The 19,794-nt window shown below is 36.5% G+C and overlaps 3 protein-coding genes across 10 annotated transcripts in view; 1 reads left to right on the plus strand and 2 right to left on the minus strand.

Moving 5' to 3' along the window:
• Positions 1-5,108, minus strand: part of LOC134542985 (uncharacterized) — an 81,713-nt gene extending 76,605 nt beyond the window's left edge. Inside the window, exon 1 of one of the 2 annotated variants that reach the window (XM_063387631.1) lies at positions 4,940-5,108. The gene's annotated coding sequence lies outside the window, so the exon portion shown is untranslated. The remainder of the gene's footprint in view (positions 1-4,939) is intronic. The other variant, XM_063387629.1, reaches the window with a different exon arrangement.
• An 11-nt stretch (positions 5,109-5,119) lies between these two features.
• LOC134542988 (large ribosomal subunit protein bL27) lies at positions 5,120-12,849 on the plus strand. Its single transcript, XM_063387643.1, has 4 exons — positions 5,120-5,267; positions 7,646-7,812; positions 8,470-8,667; positions 11,886-12,849. The coding sequence occupies exons 1-4, from the start codon at positions 5,198-5,200 to the stop codon at positions 11,889-11,891; spliced, it is 441 nt and encodes a 146-aa protein (XP_063243713.1). The 5' UTR covers positions 5,120-5,197; the 3' UTR covers positions 11,892-12,849.
• A 5,759-nt stretch (positions 12,850-18,608) lies between these two features.
• Positions 18,609-19,794, minus strand: part of LOC134542986 (uncharacterized) — a 57,077-nt gene continuing 55,891 nt past the window's right edge. For 4 of the 7 annotated variants that reach the window (XM_063387633.1, XM_063387634.1, XM_063387635.1 and 1 more), the window contains exon 17: positions 18,609-19,286. In XM_063387633.1, the coding sequence (XP_063243703.1) occupies positions 19,138-19,286 (149 nt within the window). In that variant the 3' untranslated portion in view covers positions 18,609-19,137. The remainder of the gene's footprint in view (positions 19,287-19,794) is intronic. The other 3 variants (XM_063387636.1, XM_063387638.1, XM_063387637.1) reach the window with 1 other exon arrangement.

Here is a 19,794-nt window from a genome sequence, read left to right on the forward strand (position 1 = left end):
TAATTGTACTGAATGGTATGGATTTTACTGGAGAAAGTTATGACAAAAGTTTTGTCCTTGGTAAGATAAACCAAGTTAATTTTGCACCAATTGACAATTTCTGTAATATCACACTGGAGAAGGTAGCTACCATGATAAGAAGATATTTCTTATGAATTTTTAAATCATTGACAATGAGAAGTCTGTGTAATTCTTCAAGTCTGAAATTACATCATCAATATAATTGTTGAAAAGTAGAGGTGACAAGGAGTCGCCTTGTGGGACGCCAGTTTATATTCTGTATTGTAAAGTAAAAAATTCTTGTTGCTTAGGTAACTAGTTAACCAGGTCATGTATTTATCACTTAGAACAAATTTGGAACATTTTGTAAGTAGAATTTTATGATTGATAGTGTCGAAAGCTTTAGCTAAATTGAACTAACAAACATCTACTTGACCACGTGTAATTACTTCTGAATAAATGTGATTGAGAAAGGATACTAAATTTGTCACGGTTGTTGTACCAGTTCTGAAACCTTGTTGTGAATCAGAAAATCTGTTTTTTAAGTTGTAATTCAGATGTTTAAATATGATTTTGTCAAAGACTTTAGCGAGACTGTTTAATAGAAAACTAGGCCTGTAATTTGAAACCTTTAATATGCTACCTTTTTAATGGATGAGAATAACCTTGGCGATAGGGTAAGTGCCACTTTCAATACTGAAATTAAATATGCTGATATATTGTATAAGAATAATCTGAGTACGTTTTATTCTATGATTTCAAATTTTTTTTACAATTAAATTATTTATTTTTTTAACTATGCAGTTCAATCTCACTGGTTGCTGTCTGTTATGTTTCCGTGCAGTGTGGAAACTACAGACAGATAATGAAACATAAATATCTGGCAAGTCCAGGCCTGTTTTTAAATTTCTATATCATTGCTCGCAATCATTATACCAACTATAAAAAAATATTAGAATCAAAAATAGCTTGTTTTACACCCGTTCCAAATTACAAAACATCAGGACAAGTAGTTTAGACTTGCCATTTACCAGTGGTGACCCTATATTTTGCGAAACCCTGGGCTATTTACTTTTGTGGGACCACAATATTTGGAACAGGGCCCTTACAGAGTAATAGCAACAATAAAAATGATTTAGGTGTTATTTTATAATTTGAATAAATTAAGTTTAAGTTATATAATGAATATAATTATAGAATTTAATGACAAACATTTTATTTTACAGGTACATCTGCAATATAAGGACTGGAACGGGGCCCGCTAGTGGCAGAGGCCTGGGTGGTTGCCTGGGTTGCATTTGCAATAATCTTAGCTGATTTAATAGTATGCCACCTCCCCACCAAAAAAAAAAAGCAGGTACTACAAGGTTTATCATTCCTACACAATAATTCAAACACATTATTTGCCAATCACTTGCTTCACACACTCACAGGAAAAAAAAATCAACAAATCAGATGTTTTCTAAGTTAATAATTATTTTATAAGTAACTGAATGTTTCTCACCCCAGGCAGGATCAACGTGGTTGGAATGGGGTTGGCGCACTTGGGAGCCGGCTAACCTACCTGAGATAGACACCTGCTATCCGGAAGCCCCAAGAATCAGTGGCGTAGCTAAGGTGACTGGCGCCCCTGGCCGAATTTGAAAATGGCGCCCCCTCTTGGATTAAAAGAGAGGGGGGAGGGTTCAGTAACCGCAAAACCGTCGCTGCAGTGTCCCCCCCCTGCTCCGGCGCCCCTGGCGGGGGCCATCCCTGCCACCCGCTTGCTACGCCGCTGCCAAGAATGAATAGTGGGATGAACTGGGGGGCAGCGAGTAAGTGAGATTATGACAGAATGTGGTCAGGTAATCAGTGAGGTGGTCAGAGAAAGGGCTGTAAAAAAGCAAGGAAAACACCAGAATTGTTCTCAAGAGTGAGGAGGTGTACTTAGTATTGGTAAGAATGGCCAGGGAATCAAATAGTTTGGATTAGTGCGTGTGTTGGTGAGGAAAATGACACAGTTTTGGAGGAAGGTATGAGGAAAAATAGGTTGTGTGTGTTGCTTGTCATTAGCCGTAATCCAAACAGCAGTAGGATTCATGATGAAATTGAAATAATTATTGTTTTTTAAACTGCACAATCCCAAAATACAGTACCCTGTAAAGTCCTCTTCAATGGCCCATCATGAAGTTGTGCTTGGCAGTGGCGTGCTCAATTGTTACATTTAACTCAAGATGGCTTTGCAATCCTCAGTGCAAGTCAGTAATTTTGTATTCAGTCAGCTATCAGATGAACACAATTTAGAGTGACAAGCTTTCCCAGAGCTCTATGGCCCAGTATAGTCACATCAGTTTTTTTGCACTTTATCAGTAATCATGATTGATCATCATAGGCGTGCCTACAGGGGGGGGCCAGGTGGGCCATGGCCCCCCCTAATGTAATCACTCAGATCGGCATTTTCTCTAATGCTTTCGTTAATATTCGTATATTCCTGGCACTGTGACACTCAAACTGTGTTTCAGTGTTGCAGCATGCTAATTAACAATATTTTAAAACATTTTATCGTTCTGGAAATACAGCCGCCTTAATTTATTTAAAACATGAGGTCCCTTAAAATGGCCAAGCAAAAAAAAAAAAATTTTTAAAGGTTTGTTAAAGTTCTGTTGTCTGAATTGCTGTGTTTGCATTCACTAAAAATAAGTTCATTTCAAGGTAGATCTGGACCAAGCTATTGGAAATTAGAGGGGGGGAAATGTGTAAGTATCCTTTAAACATTGTCTATGGAAAAAAATATATATATATTTTCAAGATTGTTAAAATTATACGGATATAAATATTAACTAGTAATCATATCTCGTTGACACTGCACAAAAATATAAACAAGTCAATGAGTGAATGTATTCAGGCTATTTAACATTCTAAATTCAGCTTCTGATTTAAAAATTTAGCAGGGCCCCCCCTAATGGAAATATCTGGGCACACCTATGTTGATCATGTTAGTAGAATCTAGTGCTCCACTTTTTAAAATTTTTATATTGTCAACATCAGAAGTTCTAGTCTATGATCATGATGTATGCATAGCAGCAAAGTTTGAAATTGATTAATGTACTTACTGCACTCTTAACTTTTTGATACTTTTTTACTTCATTATTTAGTTTTGAAGCCTATACTTTCTGGATCCTTTTTTTTTAGTAATTTTGGCCATTGCCCAGTGAATGCATGTAAAGGGTCACCTGCTATTGGTGGTTTAGGACATACGCAATTTAATGAAAGCAGCTCTGCTATTGGTGGTCCAGGAGCAATCGCAGTGTTCATATTGAGTGGAGCACTAGTCATGTAATCACTTGAGATCTGCGACTAATTCACTGGAGGGGAATGGGCTTGAGTGGGGGTAATTGGCAGTACGAGGTGGGAAGGACCTACAGAAGAAGTTTTAGTAAATGGGAGAGTAAAGTAGGGGGGAGAACTCCTTGTGACCTGGCAAAAGCCCAATTGCAAACATATTCTTAGATTGAGTTTTTTAAATATCTACTTCACTATGAATATCTCAATATTTGGAAGGGTGATACCTAATGTAAAAGCAAATTGTGTTGTGTAAAAAGAATTGACGATGAGAAAACTATTGAAATGTAGATTATACAATACAAAAAATTACAAATAAAGCACAGCAATTTTAATATTTTTCAAATCAATATTAAAACATTTTAAACTTTTTAAATCACACAGTTCACCCCAAATTTAAGTCCCTTCATAACTATTGAGTTTTAGAGAATACAGTAGGATTAAAGGTAAATATGTAGTTGGGCAATATTTGTTAAAAAAAAATTTAATTCGAAAATACTTTTATTCTATGCTATTTAACTTCCTCTCCGCCGGGTTTAATGAAAAGAGGAAGTTAAAGAGCATAGAATAAAAGTATTTTCGGATTAAAATTTTTTTTTTTTTTTAACAAATATCGCCCAACTACATATCTACCGGATTAAAAAACACCATTTTGCCAGAAAAATATTTTAACAATTTGTCGGGCACAACTAAACACTTGGATGTATTGATATATCCTTGGTATTGAAATGACTGCTGTAATTATTGTGGGATTTATTTAGTAGTTGGCTGTTAAATTTAATAAATTTTGGGCATACAGAAATACCAAAATGCAAAGAATAAAATTAAAATAGATTACACGAAAAAAGTAATATGTTAAAATAATGTTTCTTTAAAAATTAACTAAAAAAAATCAGCATAGGCCCTATTAAGATTAATTCATTATTTTTTTTTTTTTAATCCCTGTAATTTAAAAACTTTTAATGTTTCTAAAATTCGTACTAATTGAACTTTTTATACAAAGTTATCTTATCTAACACCATATAATAATATTACAAAATAATATTATTTACATGTGATAAAAATTTCTTCCATGTGGCAGGGATCGAACTGTGAACCGCACCACGTAAACAGAAATGCACGGCATTCACCGCGTGGTCTGTGATGTGATCACAAATAGTAGTAGTGTAGAGGTGGCAGAAACTGTTCTTTAAAAAACGGTATTATGTTTCGAGAAATAATTTAGTGTTTATACAAGTTTTTAATTGCAATCTTCACTGCAGGAATTAAAAGTATTGATTTACTGTCAGCCATTATGCATCCAAAATACATTGCACAAGCACACATTACGAAGCATGCCTGCCAGTTTTAATAATTTTATATTGACAGGAATTTTTGAGGTACGTATTCAACGATTGCATATACCACTTTATACAATAAATTTTCTAATACGGTAACAAACTATTATTTTTTCTTCAATTTACGTGCAAAACTGACAGCTGCTCGTCGCGGCTGTAGTTACATTTTAACGAAATCATAAAAAAAACACACTCAATGCATCATATAAACATACTTATTACTCTTCATGATTTTTACAAAAAAAATTAAAAAGAAAATTACAAAAAAGTGTTACCCTTACCTGGATTTGAACCTAGTTAGTAGCATTCACATGCAACAAACGCACTAATCACAACTAAAAATGGCGAGTAAGAAAACGAGAATGCTGTGCTGCTGTAATTCCTAGCGTACGATACTTATATCGATCAGAGTTTCGTACTCGTCATCGATGTACTGCAGACAGAAACCAAGCAGATAGCGCTGCCGTAGGCAACAGCGCTGTAAATACGTTCTTTGAATGTTCAAAACATAGATGGCAGAAGTTGTCTGATATAAAAAAATGGCTGTTTGTGGAGTATCTAGAAGTGTTGGTTTTCATTTATTAAAACCTTTTTTCCGTGTTAATACAGGTATTGTATGACTAATACTTAGAATTTAATAAATTGTTAATTAATTGAATGTTACAGTTGTCGGTCAAATACATATATTTTAAAACAATTATAATAAGTCGATGGAGCCATCTGACCACAGAGGCATAATTATACTCAACAGATAATTCAGCAATATTTCCTAATAATATTAAAACTGTAGGCTTTTGCATTCAAAAAAAAGAATATTCCTAAAATTACTTTTTTTTTTTTACCTCCTGATAGGTTTTCGAATCATTCTCTGCAGCATTGTGATAATCAAGTACCTAGTTTGCCTGTGATTACTTTCTGATACGCTTACAATTGGGCTTTCACCCGGTGACAAGGAGTCCTCCCCTTTCTCTCAATCCCCCCCTCTCCACACTTAGTTGTCACCTCAGATCCCTTGCATCTCTCACCTAGAGCATTCCTTCCTACAGCTCAACAACAGGGGGGGGGGGGGGGGGGCGCAAGGGTATTTTGCCCCCCCCTCTGAAACCTTGAAGTGGGGGCAAATAAAGTGCTGTGTAATCAATTTTTAGATAATAAAACTGCTTTAATAGCACCATTTTCCACCTTGAAATACAAATTTTCCCGGGGGAGGACCCCCGGGCCCCCCGCTTCAATATGGGGGATTGATGATTCTTTATAAAAAGGTATATTGCTCCCCCTTTGGAAATTTAGTTGTTGCGCCCCTGCTCCCTGCTCTCCCTAGGAGAATGTGGCTCCCTTTTTCCATTCACCTTCGTTAACTCTGGAGCTTCCACCCGTGATCTCTGTCATTTATACCCACCTCTGTGTACCCTAGATCCCAGGTGTCACCATCCTACCCTCACCCGACTATTCTTTCCATCCTCCCCTGTAGTGCTTCCCACCCCAACTCCTTAATAATTTCCATTGGACTTTACATATCCCCCCTTCTTGCTCTTCCATTCTCCTCTACATACAATTTTAATGACTGATAAGGTTAGGTTTAAATATTGAAAATACTGTGATGTGAGAATGTTCGATTGAGCTAGGTTAGCTATATTTATAACTGCATGGACAGTTAGGTTAGCTACATTTGAAATAGTCTAAACAATTGGTTAGGCTAATAAGCTACATCAAAAAACAGTAAAACATATCCAATCAACCATTCATTTTTTTACATTATTTTTAATGTAGCTAATATAACGTAACCAACAGTTCTCTCAATTTTACATTATTTTTAATTTATGTAACAGAACTTTACTAGTTAAAATGGTAAACTACTTGAAGTATTATAGAATCCTCTTAAGGTAATGATATGATAACTTTGTAATTTAAAAAAAAAATCATAATTTTATAAAGCATAGCACTTACCTACTAAGTAGTCATAGTGTCTTCATTCTTCATGTAATTAAAATTAAATTCTGACTTGTCTTAAAGCAAGTGTAGGTGTGACTGAAAAAGTGAGGTGTTTTAAGTTGGAAATGCCATGAACTATGCAAGGATGTGTATAGTAGGCTGGAGCCTGTCTACTATAATGTGTAAATGGGTTGGCAGGCAGTTAAGAGTATTAAGGCTACAAATTCAGGATTGTATAATTCCTAACACTTAAGAGTTTCAATGTAGTAAAACCAAGATTTACCAGTTATTTTTAAACATAAATAGTATTTAAACAAAATGTGCAACCAAAATACAATGTCTGTTTTAAGCCAAATGGTTTTCAATATTGTTTCATACATTTATATTGAATAATTTTTTTTTAATACCGGTACCTATTTCTCTGATAATACAATTATTTTATTGACACTTACATATATATAGGCTATTGTTTTTGGCTGTTGGAGAATTTTATTGTGCTACAGAAATTTACTGATAATGTTTTAGATTAAAATTTGCAACTGAAATTATTGGTTTAACCATTTTTAAAATTATTGATTTTTTCTCTCAAGGTTTTCCGTGACCCCTTACAAACTCCCTAATTTTTGCCTTGCAGCATGTCAAGCACTACGGATTTTCCATCATTACAGATTTAAATATTGAGATACAAATTAGTGCGTGCTATTTATTTATTACGGAACCAGAGTAACTCGTCAGAAATAATGTATGTCAGCATTTTGTATGATAAATCTTATGTATATAGCAAGTTACTTATTGGCTGCAAGTAAGGCACAATAATTTTGGTTAAAATCAAATTCAACTTATTAGGTGTGCTACAAAAACAATTTTATCCCCAAGAGATTCAAGAATCCATGTGTTATCAAATGATAGTTTTTGTTATAGGTTTTTAAGACCTGTGTAAATTTTAAACTATTAAATCAATGGATTAGCACATTACTGTAAGGATGTGTTAATTATTTTGTAGAGTGTAGTAGCTATTGGGGTGAACCATATCGCTGGTGTTACGCGTGTTTCAGCGGAGCCGGTGCGGCTGGCATCCAAGAAAACGGGCGGGAGCAGCAGGAACCGCAAGCGGAATCCCCGGCCGAAGCACCGCGGCGTCAGGGTGCAGGACGGCTGCGAGGTGCAGGCCGGCACCATCCTCGCCACCCAGGTCGGCCTGCGCTTCCACCCGGGACTCAACGTGAGTGCAGTCTTAGTTAGCCCGGCATGTTGTCTGCCTTGCCCAGGTTGCAATGCAAGATGATTCATAATATTTCTACATGGTGTAAAAATAAGTAACCTTTTTTATTTTCCAAAAAAGGTGTGTAATCTACTTGACTATGGTTTGGCACATTCTGTTATGCAGAAAGAACCACCTGAGCTGCATACATCCTGCTTTTTTAGGGTGGGTTCCGGCTGTTGACCTTGGCTGCCAGGTCGCATTACTGCAACTGTTGGCACTTTTAGTTCACTCACAATTTACTGTTACTGTCAAGTTCCATTTATAGCAGGATACGTTTCACGTATGGTATTCCCATTGTATTGACATTCGATAACCCAGCAATATCATGACCCAAACATGCTGGAGGCATTTTTTACTTTGTTAGTGTTTATTGATGATCTCTGAATACTTGCTCTCTTGTTAAATCCAGGATTTTCCCCTTTGATATTATTTAGCGAAGTAATCAGATAATATCCATCACACTCTGTACCTTTAAATGATTACTATCAATGATAGTGACAACTTGTAGGATGTACCTAGCAAGGTGAAATTACAGTGAAACTCACAAAACTAGGCAGTAATAAGAGCTTTAACTCATATGTATTTGCAAAGTAAAGTAATAAGAAAATGTTACAGGTTGGTTTTGGTAAGAACGGTACCCTGTTTGCACTGGAACCTGGGCGAGTGGCAATCACCTGTGAGGAGATAGACCCCAACTGGGATCACACGTGGATACAGAGGACATATGAAGGCCGCAGGGACCAGACAATCTACAAGAAGCACTTCAATGTCATCACCAAACCGCAACACACCCGCTTCAAGCTCATAGATGAGGTATGAAGTTTCCATGTTGTTGGTTATCGGCAACTGCTTGTAGCTGTGCAGGTAATCAAAACAGAAATTGGACATTCATGGACTGTGCATAGAATACAAATTCCCCTTTTAATATTGTGTGTAGTTTAAATTGATGCTAAAACCGAATGGCAATAATGCCAAGATTGTCATTCATAGAGGTGGTGAAAACAGGAGTAGATGAACGTTCTGTTTTTAAGGCATTATGTGAAACTATGCATTATAACTAGGCTTCTGCGAGCAGAAGATTTTCACTTCGAGTCGAGCTCGAGCGAGTTTGCTAAAATACTCGCGAGTATCGAGTCGAGTTCGAGTTTTTTTTTTTCAGTTTATTGCACATAAATTTACTGTGATGGAGTAATAAAATGTGAGAACTTTTGAGAAAAATATGGAAATAAAAAAAGAAACCATTATCATTGTTAGCCTACTAAATAGATAGACCTACATTAGAGGTCTGCGAGCCTAAGAATTTTACTTTGAGCCAAGCTCGAGCTAGCCTACTTGAAAGTTCTCGAAGCTTGAGCTTTTGTGATACAGTTACACTTTTGGGAAATTATTTTTACCTTAAACTTAGTAGGTATAATGTTTGAATAAAGTATTAAAATGAAGTGGGCTTATTAATTTTGGGTAACTATTTACAGAGTGCTTTTATAATTTGCACTGCTAGGAAAAAAAACATGTTTTCCATTGAATCTAACCTGTTTCCATTGGTTCATTAGTAACTGATATCATCCAACTAACATAACCACAGTTTACAAGTACGTATATGTTTGTGTAAATGTAACATAACTTTGGAATAATTTCATCCTTGTCAATTTTTCTGGAGTCCTTACTGAGCTTCAACTAACTGAACACCAAAAATCATGTTGTTTGAAAAGTACATTCACATTGTTTCAACATTTCCACTTTTCGGCACAAAAATTCTGAGAGAGATTGTCATAGAGTATTAAATTCTGTTCTTCAATCTATCATGCAGAAAAATAATTTGTTCTGCACGTTCAGGAGTTAAATTAGCTCTACGATTGGAGATGGTGTTTACAGCAGATGAGAAGCATCTCTCGCTGGCAACCTGTGTGGCTGGAATGCTTTAGTAAAATTGTTGGTAAATATGTAGAGTCGCGGTATATGCGGAAAAAAAATGCTAAAATTCCGAAAATACTTTTATTCTATGCTCTTTCACTTCCTCTTTTCAAATCAACCGGCGGAGATAAGAAATTCCAAATACTTTAGCAATATCGAATTTTTTAATTTTCATCACAATACCTGGGTATTCATGCGGCGATCACCATTGTTTCTGGTTTACGAGTATCTATTATGTTTCTTATTGGACAATTTTGTCACGTGACAGTTCCGTGATTGGCCAGTATTCAAATGAACCAATACGTGATTATTTATTTATTTATTAATCCGTCGGAGGTATCGCGACGTAGGTGAACGACTACATCATTTCCTTCTAATGGCAAAGGAAATGTACCCGCCTCCAACTTAGGTGGGTTTTTAACGTTTCTAATTTTAAAGTCTTATTTTTTATTTGGATATTGTCCGGGTTTGTTAGGTCAGGTCAGTTACATTATAAATACTTTAAAACTAAAGAACCATTGAAATTAATTCACATTATTTTTTATGTCCGCTTAGTTTGAAAGTATTAATAATGTAACTGACCTGACCTAATCGACCATTTTATTTATTACGCATTCACGAACACACGGCAAAATAACAAAAATGGCGTCGGTCTAATGGTTGTACAGGTGTTGTATTGCAAAATTAAAAAATTCTATATCTCCTAAAGTATTTGGAATTTCTTATCTCCGCCGGTTGATTTGAAAAGAGGAAGTGAAAGAGCATAGAATAAAAGTATTTTCGGATTTTTAGCATTTTTTTTCGCATATACCGTTACTCTACATATTTACCAAATTGTTTAACCTCAAAATTAGTGTCAAATATCTGTAACTTGTCATTAAGTTTAATCAATTTAAAGTAATAAAAATAGAAGCATTTTACTTAATTCAATTTACACTTGCAAAAAAAACTTACGCACAATAAACCTACATGGAAATTAAAGTCTTTTTCAATGTCCTGTAGTCTGAAATATGTTTACTCATGTCATTAAATGTAGAGCTGTACTGAAGAAGCCGATTTTGCCAATATTTAGTTGAATCGGCATTTCTGCCAACTTCCAATACTCTTGTTAATTTTCGGCCGATATTACTGAAAAACGAAAGAGACTGCCATAACCTAAAAATCCACGAGTACCCTTTTCACTTTTCGTAGTAGTACTGCATTCTTTCAGATCGCATTATTTCTTAGCAACATGTGCCAACCGTACATATCAAGATTTAACATCCTTTTTTTTTTAATATGTCCTAAATAAATACATTACCATCACGGTAAATACACATCTCGGTTATTACGGCAACTATAGTGCAAATGTGGTAACTATCATGCTTCTGCAGTAGTTATGGTATCCACAAAGAATCTTTAGTTCTTTTTATGGTAATTATCTTAAGATAACTATTGGAATTGTACTGTAGTTATGGTACATCATCCATATTTCTTCGTAAGTTGTTGTTCATTTGTCTTTTCTTCATATTTATATTTACGTGCGCCATTACTGGCAGGAACTTTCATAAAAATTTTAAACGGGACTTTATATCACACATTTTATGGCGTAAATGATGAGACCCCGGACAATTTAAACGCTTTTTACAGTAAAATGCGGGAAATGTTTCCGCATAAAGCGGGAAATACTTCCGCATAAAGCAGGAAAGTGATACATTAAAACTATGCGGAAAATTATAGAAGTAAAAAAAATTCATCACGGAAATTCGTAAATCCCGGGTACGTAAAAATGATGTGTTCATGTATACGGTCGATCATGTTACATTATAAAGTAAAGGATAATAGTGTTGTAAGACTTTTATTCCCTTATAATGAGAGTCTTTTTTTTTCTATAGGTAGAGTGCAAGAAAAGCTCGCTCGAATTTCGAGTTGTTGAAAAGCCACGAGCTCGAGTTCGAGTATTACTAAAAAACTCGACTCGAAACTCGAATTTCGAGTACTTGCAGGTGTCTAATTATAACACTCAATAAAAAAAGGATGAAGATGGTTTTCTTTTCTTTTTGGGATAGATCAGATACATGTGTCTGATGTGTCAATGACAAAAGTGTATTTCTTTTATGTGACTTGTATGTTTCTTACAGATATAGCTTGGCATGGTACTATGGAAGAGAAAGAAGATGAGGTGGATTCTACAGTTTTAACTAAATGCTAGAGGTAAAATTTTAAGCTTACAAAAAGAAGTAAAATATATTCTAGCTTTTTTTTTATGAAACCAAATAAACTTATTGGGAAACAGTAGATAGCCAATAAGTACAAAATAATGTTATACTCTTTGGAAAAGACGGAGTGGAATACACAAGATAAACAAATATTTTTTTCTCTTTACTGTATGTTGATAATGCTATTCAACACAAAAGGGTAAAGAGTTTTTTTTGCCACGTTCAAAGCAAATGATAGTTTTGTTTTAACTCTAGAAATGTGTTTCTTTAATGGTGAATTGAGCTCCTTTAGGTACAGCTGCTAAACTTTGGCCTAACTACCATGTTATATTTTTATCGTTCTTATAGTTCCAAACGAACATAAGTGGGCCTGAAGAAGTAAACTTGTGTGTGTTACTGTAGAAACAGAAAATGAACTAGTGAGTGACCAACACACAATTATGTAACAATTTTAATTACGATTTTAACACAAAATGTGAAGAATAAAATAGTAATATGCAATGTTTATATAGTAAAGTATGCATATGAATTGTAATATCTAAGCCTGTGTGAATATCAGTTTTTTATTCAAATCAAATATGAATATCAAATTTGAATAGTAAGATAAAGAATTAGAACTCTACTAAAAAAAATTTTTGTGTCATACAGCAACTTACAGAGAATTAGACAAATAATACTAAAATGAAAGATTTAAGTCAGCTAAAACAATTATATGGAAATTTTTAATTTATGAAATAACATTTTGTATTATTATTATTAAATTATGCAGCTAACCTAACCAATCATTTCAGTTCTATTCTACAAACTGCCAATCTACATATTGATTCAGAAATTTTTTGCAAACCGCTAAAATTGTGAAATACATTGCAATCTATTTTATGAAAAACATGCATGTTTTTTTTTTAAATGCTTCCTTTACAAATTAGTGATTGAATGAGCTCATATTTACACATTTAAACCTTAGTTATTCCCAAGTTTTCGTTGTTAACGGCAGCCAGGTAAATTGTATTTTTATTATAAACACAATGTTTGCTAATTGCATCTGTAATTTTAAACCATTATGTACTCTTTTATATACAGTGAAACCTCGTTAATATTATCCCGCTTATTACGAATGACTCGTTAATATTACCTATTACTATTTCCCCGTGAAATATGCCCATTAAACACAATGAAGATTTGTTTGGTTAATACGAAATTCTCGTTATTATGTATAGCGAACAATAACAATTCCCGTCCGTATAAACAAACAGTCATGTTTACCGTTTAATACGAACCAAAGATTACCACAAAGATACGGCCCCGCCTGAGTGTCCGAAGTGTGTTTTTAACTCTATGTTTTCAAAATCACTCGTTCGTGTGTTCGATATGTTCAGAAATCACTCGCGTTTGTACAATATTCGATATATCGAACTTCACGTGGGATGGTATTTACGTTCGATTTTGTACTTCCTTTGTATACATGAATCTGTGCCGGACCAATAAAAACAAAATATATGTTACGCCTAACGTGTTTAATATTTGTGTACGTTGTAATGAAAGTTTAAGTGAATTATCTCGTGAGAATTTTATTAAACTTTAGAATTTGTACGTACACACATAAAAATGGAGGCAAAACGTAAACGCAAGGAAATTGCATTGAAGACGAAAATTAAGATAATAAATTCAGTTCGTCAGGGTGAAAAAACGAAAACAGAACTTTCTGAAGAGTTTGGTATATCAAAATCAACCTTAAGTACAATTCTAAAGCAAGCAGATAAAATAGAAGAAGCGGTCAGGAAAGGTAGTAATCAAACTAAGAAAAGGATGCGCGTCGGTAAACATTCCGAATTAGAGGCCAAACTGCTGGAGTGGTTTCATCAAATGCGCGCCGCCAGAGTTCCAATTTCCGGGCCTATTATCCAAGAAAAGGCTGATCAGCTGGCACTGCAACTCAGAATTGACGATTTCCATTGCAGCAACGGATGGCTTCAACGCTTCAAAGATAGGCATAATTTGGCCACAAAATCCATTTGTGGCGAATCTGCAGCTGTCGACCAAACAGCAACGAGTGACTGGCTTCAGTCAGTACAGTCCATCGTAAGTAAATTTGCACCACAAGATGTGTTTAATATGGATGAAACAGGGCTTTTTTACAATCTGTTGCCCAATAAAACTCTAACCGTAAAAGGTGAAAACTGCCATGGCGGTAAACACAGTAAAGTTCGTCTTACAGTTTTACTATGTTGTAATCAAGATGGCAGTACTAAACTTCGACCCTTGGTTATTGGCAAGTCTGCCAAGCCAAGATGTTTCAAAGATGTTGCAGCAAAAAACCTGCCAGTAGATTACGAGGCAAACAGTAAGGCTTGGGTCACCACAAAAATTTTGTTATTGTTGGACAACTGTGCTGCACATACTGCTCATGGTATGAAGTTGGAAAACATTACCTTACTCTTCTTGCTACCAAATACAACAAGTGTGACACAACCACTCGACCAAGGTATAATACAGTGCTTGAAAAGAAACTACAGACAGCGCTTGGTGAAATACCTTATCAGGCAGTGTGAAAAAGGAAAGACTGAGCTTCCTAGATGGTCAGTTTTGGATGCTATCCGCAGTATAGCCATGTCGTGGGACAGCATCAGCCAAAAGACAATTGTGCATTGCTTTGCAAAAAGTGGTTTTGGCCAGCAAACTGTTGAAGAACCTGACTGTGATCAACCTTTAGAGGATTGGCAAGAGTTAAAAGAACATGTGCAAGTTGATAATGACTTCAATGAGTTTGTTCATATTGATGACAGTGTGTACACCAGTGCAAGATTAACTGCAGAAGATCTTGTTGGTTCACGAGGATTACAGGAAACACCAACGGCTGACGCTGTACAGTCACTTTGTGAGGGTGGTACAAGTCAGGATAATGATGGTGATGACGACAATGGTGAGGTAGTGCATAAACTTCCAAGCAAAAGTGATACAATCAGTGCTTTGCGTACACTGGAAAATGTACTTGCTGCAAGTGATGTGCCAATTGACTTGATTGCAGGATTTGAGAAGATATGTTCTGCTGTAAATGATATTTACAGAGATAAGTGTGTCCAGAAAAAAATTAATGATTTTTTTAAACCTATGTAAATATATCTTGCATACTTTGCATAAGAATTGCTATACACTCAACAGCAATTAACTGTACGGTAAATGTTAATCATTTTTGTCAAAACTTTGGAAGCAAATTAAATAAGAATACATACATACGTACAGTAAACTCCCGGTATACCGCGCCCCGATAGATCGCGGAATCGGGTATATCGCGGGTCAAACCATGTCCCCCAATCAGAAATGAATAATAATAATAATAATAATAATAATAATAATAATAATAATAATAACACAGTAGAACCTCGTTGATTCGTGATGGTTGGGACCGAGATAATCACGGATTACAGAATTTCACGGACTAGCGATTAAAAGCCCGGAAGGTCTTGTCAAGCTTCTTAGACACCAGCGTGCAGCTGGGTTAAGGCCAAGGTCATGTGACGTAACATCTCCCGAGGCTTACTGCGCCTTGGCAGCAGATGGATAAAAAATGGTAAACTCTCCATTATTCGTGTTAATTGGGACCCGCCGATGCCCGGATAATTAAAATCCTGTAAAAAAAAAAGTAATAAACCCGGATAATCCATTCACGGTAAGGGCCGTCTTCGAATTAGTCTCGGCTTAAAAAAATACGGCACTGCCTAGCCATTAGTTCACGGTCATTTACAACAGCCGAAGAGAGAAAGATAAGATCGTGCTGAACTTGCACACATAAATTTTGGGTAGCCCCCCCCCCCCCCCCCCCCCCCCCCCCCCCATCCCACTTCGTCCAGCCGAATGCCAGCCAGACACGTCACTCGTCAGGCGCCTGCCGTGCGTTGGCGGGTGGAAACAAACAAAGGGAGACGGGAAGCAGAAGTCAGGACATCCCCCTCAAGTTTAAAGAGTGACAAATGTGACAGCTGAAAGGAGGACGACACAAAGGGTCGGTACAAACAGAGTTGCAGAGTTTGGCGGCCCATGCGAAGGCTTGCTGTGTTTGCCGGCCGCCGGCCCGCGTGACGTTAATTTTAAGCGCTGACAATTTTTACTTCTTTTTTTTTTCTGCACTTTTAAATCGTCCCGGATTATCCGATTCCCGAATTAGCGCGTCACGGATTAACGAGGTGCTACTGTAATAATAATGCAATAAATGGTTGACAGCCGATTAGGATAATTTTGCGTTGTAACTCACAATCTAAGCATCGGGCAGAAAAAAGCCTAGGCGTAGAAAATGTCCGCAGTGAAATTCTAAACAAGATATATCCGTACATTATTCCTCTATCTTGTAGTGTTTTCAAATTATGGTCCAATCCAGCCCAGTGTTATTTTCTGAAACACTAGTTCTTAACATTTTTTTAACCCACAAATAAAGCATCGGACAGGGGACCCGATAAAGCCCACCGTCCAGCGACATTATCCAGCGTGACTCGGCTGGGGATTGATGTTGGATTGATGTTGGATAGTCTTGGTTGACGGCAAGCGCTGGGAGGGGAGAGGCGAGCAGAGAATATGCGACCAAGACACCCGTGTAGACGGGAGGAGTGGAATATAAGCGCCAGTGATGAGAGGGGCGATTAAGCCGAAAGGGGGGAAGTCTGGTGACCTTGAGTAGTTTACTCATTTCCGTCTGCACACTTCTCGTGTTCACGTGTGTTGACAAGCGGAGACATATAAATGTTTTGTTACAATTGAACCTACAGACGTAATATTATTCGTTGTATTATACACGTTCATCTTTTTACTTTGGTATAATGTTTTAACATTAAATAGTAAAGTAAATCAGCTAGCGTATTTTTAATCTTTGCCGAGGAATTCCGAGTGGTCCAATACTTACGTGAACCATACTGTACCACTTTTGCCGTGAGGTAGTAAACAAGCCCCGGATATGTTTATGTGTAGTGGCCTCCCGACCTTTAACCAGAGGCTGGGGAATATAACACTTGCCGATCCGAGCCACACACACTCAGCAACTCGACACAGCGTTTGATGGAATAAGTAAAGACAACGTTTAACAGACTTTTTAATACGGCGCCACTGATTGCGCTAAAATTATTTTGGCGAAATTTTTGTATCCCACATGTGACCATTTATAATTTACTGTAAGCATGGATAACAAAGTTTAACCACTTTACACGATAGACTATTCTTTATTTTATATTGTACGAATGCTAGAATCGTTTTTCACGTATCTGCTGCATACTTCTGCAAAAGACACGCTATCTGTAAGTACGTAAATCTAGAATTTTTATTTTGTCAATCGAACTCGGTACTTTGCGATTCATATTCGGTTTGAAGTATTACTATGGCCTTTCTATTTAGAAGACTTTGACCACAGAATCGTGTGTAACCGCACACACTGCACTTACTTTGTTACGGACACTCAGACGAAGCAGATACTGTGGCTGACACCACGAGACTGGCAGCAGCTTGTGTGCCGCACGTGTGTATGGCGGCGTGTGGCGCGCTCGTAGGCCGTGCGACAAACTGTGCGCGGCATGCGGGGAAAAAAAAATCAACATTTAATATTTATCTTGAAAATTTATTATTTTTATTTTTTCACCCGCGTTTAGTGAAAACTGCGGATGCAAAGTCCGCACAAAGGCGGGCCGTCTATACTGTGCGTGCTTGCCGACCTATTAGAACACAGGCGGTGTTTTATTCCTTTTGACCTTGGTCACATCGAAACATCGCGGTTATGCAACAACGCGGGTAAAAGTTATGTCCCCCGACAACCGCGTTAAATAGGGAGTGTACTGTATATGTATACTAATTATCAGTCTGTTATAGTATATTTTATTAAAACTATTAAAATTGCTTCTAAGTGTATTTTGTTAGTGTGCATGTCAATATCTGGCTTCTATTACAATAATAATATTCCACATTTTTAGTGCTCTGACATGTAGGAATTCAATATTTCTTATCGAGTTCTTATTCTACCTATTGGCTCAAGAACCTCATTAATATGAACCTCGTTATTACAAACTGAAATATTTTACTCCCCTTCAGGTTTGTATTAATGAGGTTTCACTGTACTTCTTGTTGCATGTTTAAAACATCGCTTAGTGTTCATGTTTTTGATTACGAAGTCCCATCAAAATATTTAAAAATATATATATCTATATCACACAAATGACTTAATCTCAACAGTGAATGTTGGTATGCTATGTCAAATATTCATTCTTTCATAGTGTTAGTATTCAAGGTCGAATCGAATACCAATAGTTTGGTACAGGCCTACTCAGAAATGCTGAAATCAGAGCCTGACAGTCAGAAAAAAGTTATACACTTGCTACAGGAGAATAAAAACACATCTGTAAATCAAAACATTTGCCTTGCCTTTTGTTTATAATTTTTTGTGAATGCTAACTACTTTTAGCTTAGGAATATATATTGAAAATTTAAAGCATAAAGACAGGTATTCACTTTGGATTTAATATCTATGATCTTAAAAACTATTTCTACCCAAAAAGCACTTTTCGTAAACAAGTCAATAAATAAGAAACACAGCTTCAAAATGTAAAACTGCTAACAAACTAAGAGTTCTAAATAACATATCTGCATATTTATCATTAGATTGTAATGATAGGAAAACTAAACTCCTTTTTTTTTTTTATAATGATACCACAATGATGTCTCCATTACACACACTAGAGGAAACACCACAGGAATGAACAACTTGCACAATAAAATACTTACATGCCACTATATTAAAAATAAAAATCCCTCAATAACCTTGTTGCTATCACATCAACATGTAATACTGAAATCATTACAATAAACTGGCTTGGAACTTTTCTGAGCACTGTAAACTAAACTGTGACATAAGTCTCTGATGCCCAAAAGGGGAGGAAAAAGAAAATATACACTTCACTGTTTATAAATACTAACACCACACATGATACAATACTAAAAAAAAGAAGAATTTGTAGTGTGTTCATAGTCCGTTTTACAAAAACTGGTCGCCCTCGTCGGAGCGTTTTCACTATACACGAAACCCCACTCGCTGTGTCTGTGCGAGTGCACGAAAGGACGTTTAGGGAACAAGACGAAGTACGCGCACGACACACGGCTCCTACATGGGGGACGAACTGTGACCTCTCAGTTCGACACACGGCTCCTACATGGGGGACGAACTGTGACCTCTCAGTTCGTCCTGCAAGTCCTGCTCCACCGAGGAGTCCAGCCGGAGGATGAGCTGCTCGATGTTCGGTTTGGGGCTCTCCTCCCCCACGAACAACTTGGGCGAGCACAGGTCGAACGACACGCCTGAAAACATGACATGAACCCTGTACTGGTGACACACGTCTTAGCGCTGATGAATATAGAAAAAAATAAGGATCTCACCCAAGGTGTGGCACATGTGTAGTTATGTAGAAGTCAACTATACAATCCTAGCCATCATCATGACTTGCATTAAAGACCACAAATTGGTAGGCAATGAAAATTTAATTTCCTGGTAACCATCACCACTATTACGAAACTTCCTAAGCAGGATGAGTCAGAATTAGACTATTCAATCCCGATTCTCGGGATCCTGGTCATATTCCAGTCCAAAAACTTAGCTCTCTCCCGCCGTAGTGTTGTTATAATTAAGACTTTATTTAGCTTCGTCACCCATTGTTACCGTGGGAAATTCCTGATAAGTAAATAGCCTTAGCCAATTAAAAAACTCACCCTGATCACATCAGAGTAAACAAATGTGAGGGAACCATGCAGAACTTCAAAAGATGGCAACTTTAATGTCAACCGAACTACTGGAGAAAAATACTTCCAC

Source organism: Bacillus rossius (assembly GCF_032445375.1).
Source record: "Bacillus rossius redtenbacheri isolate Brsri chromosome 9 unlocalized genomic scaffold, Brsri_v3 Brsri_v3_scf9_2, whole genome shotgun sequence".
Lineage (NCBI taxonomy): Eukaryota > Metazoa > Arthropoda > Insecta > Phasmatodea > Bacillidae > Bacillus > Bacillus rossius.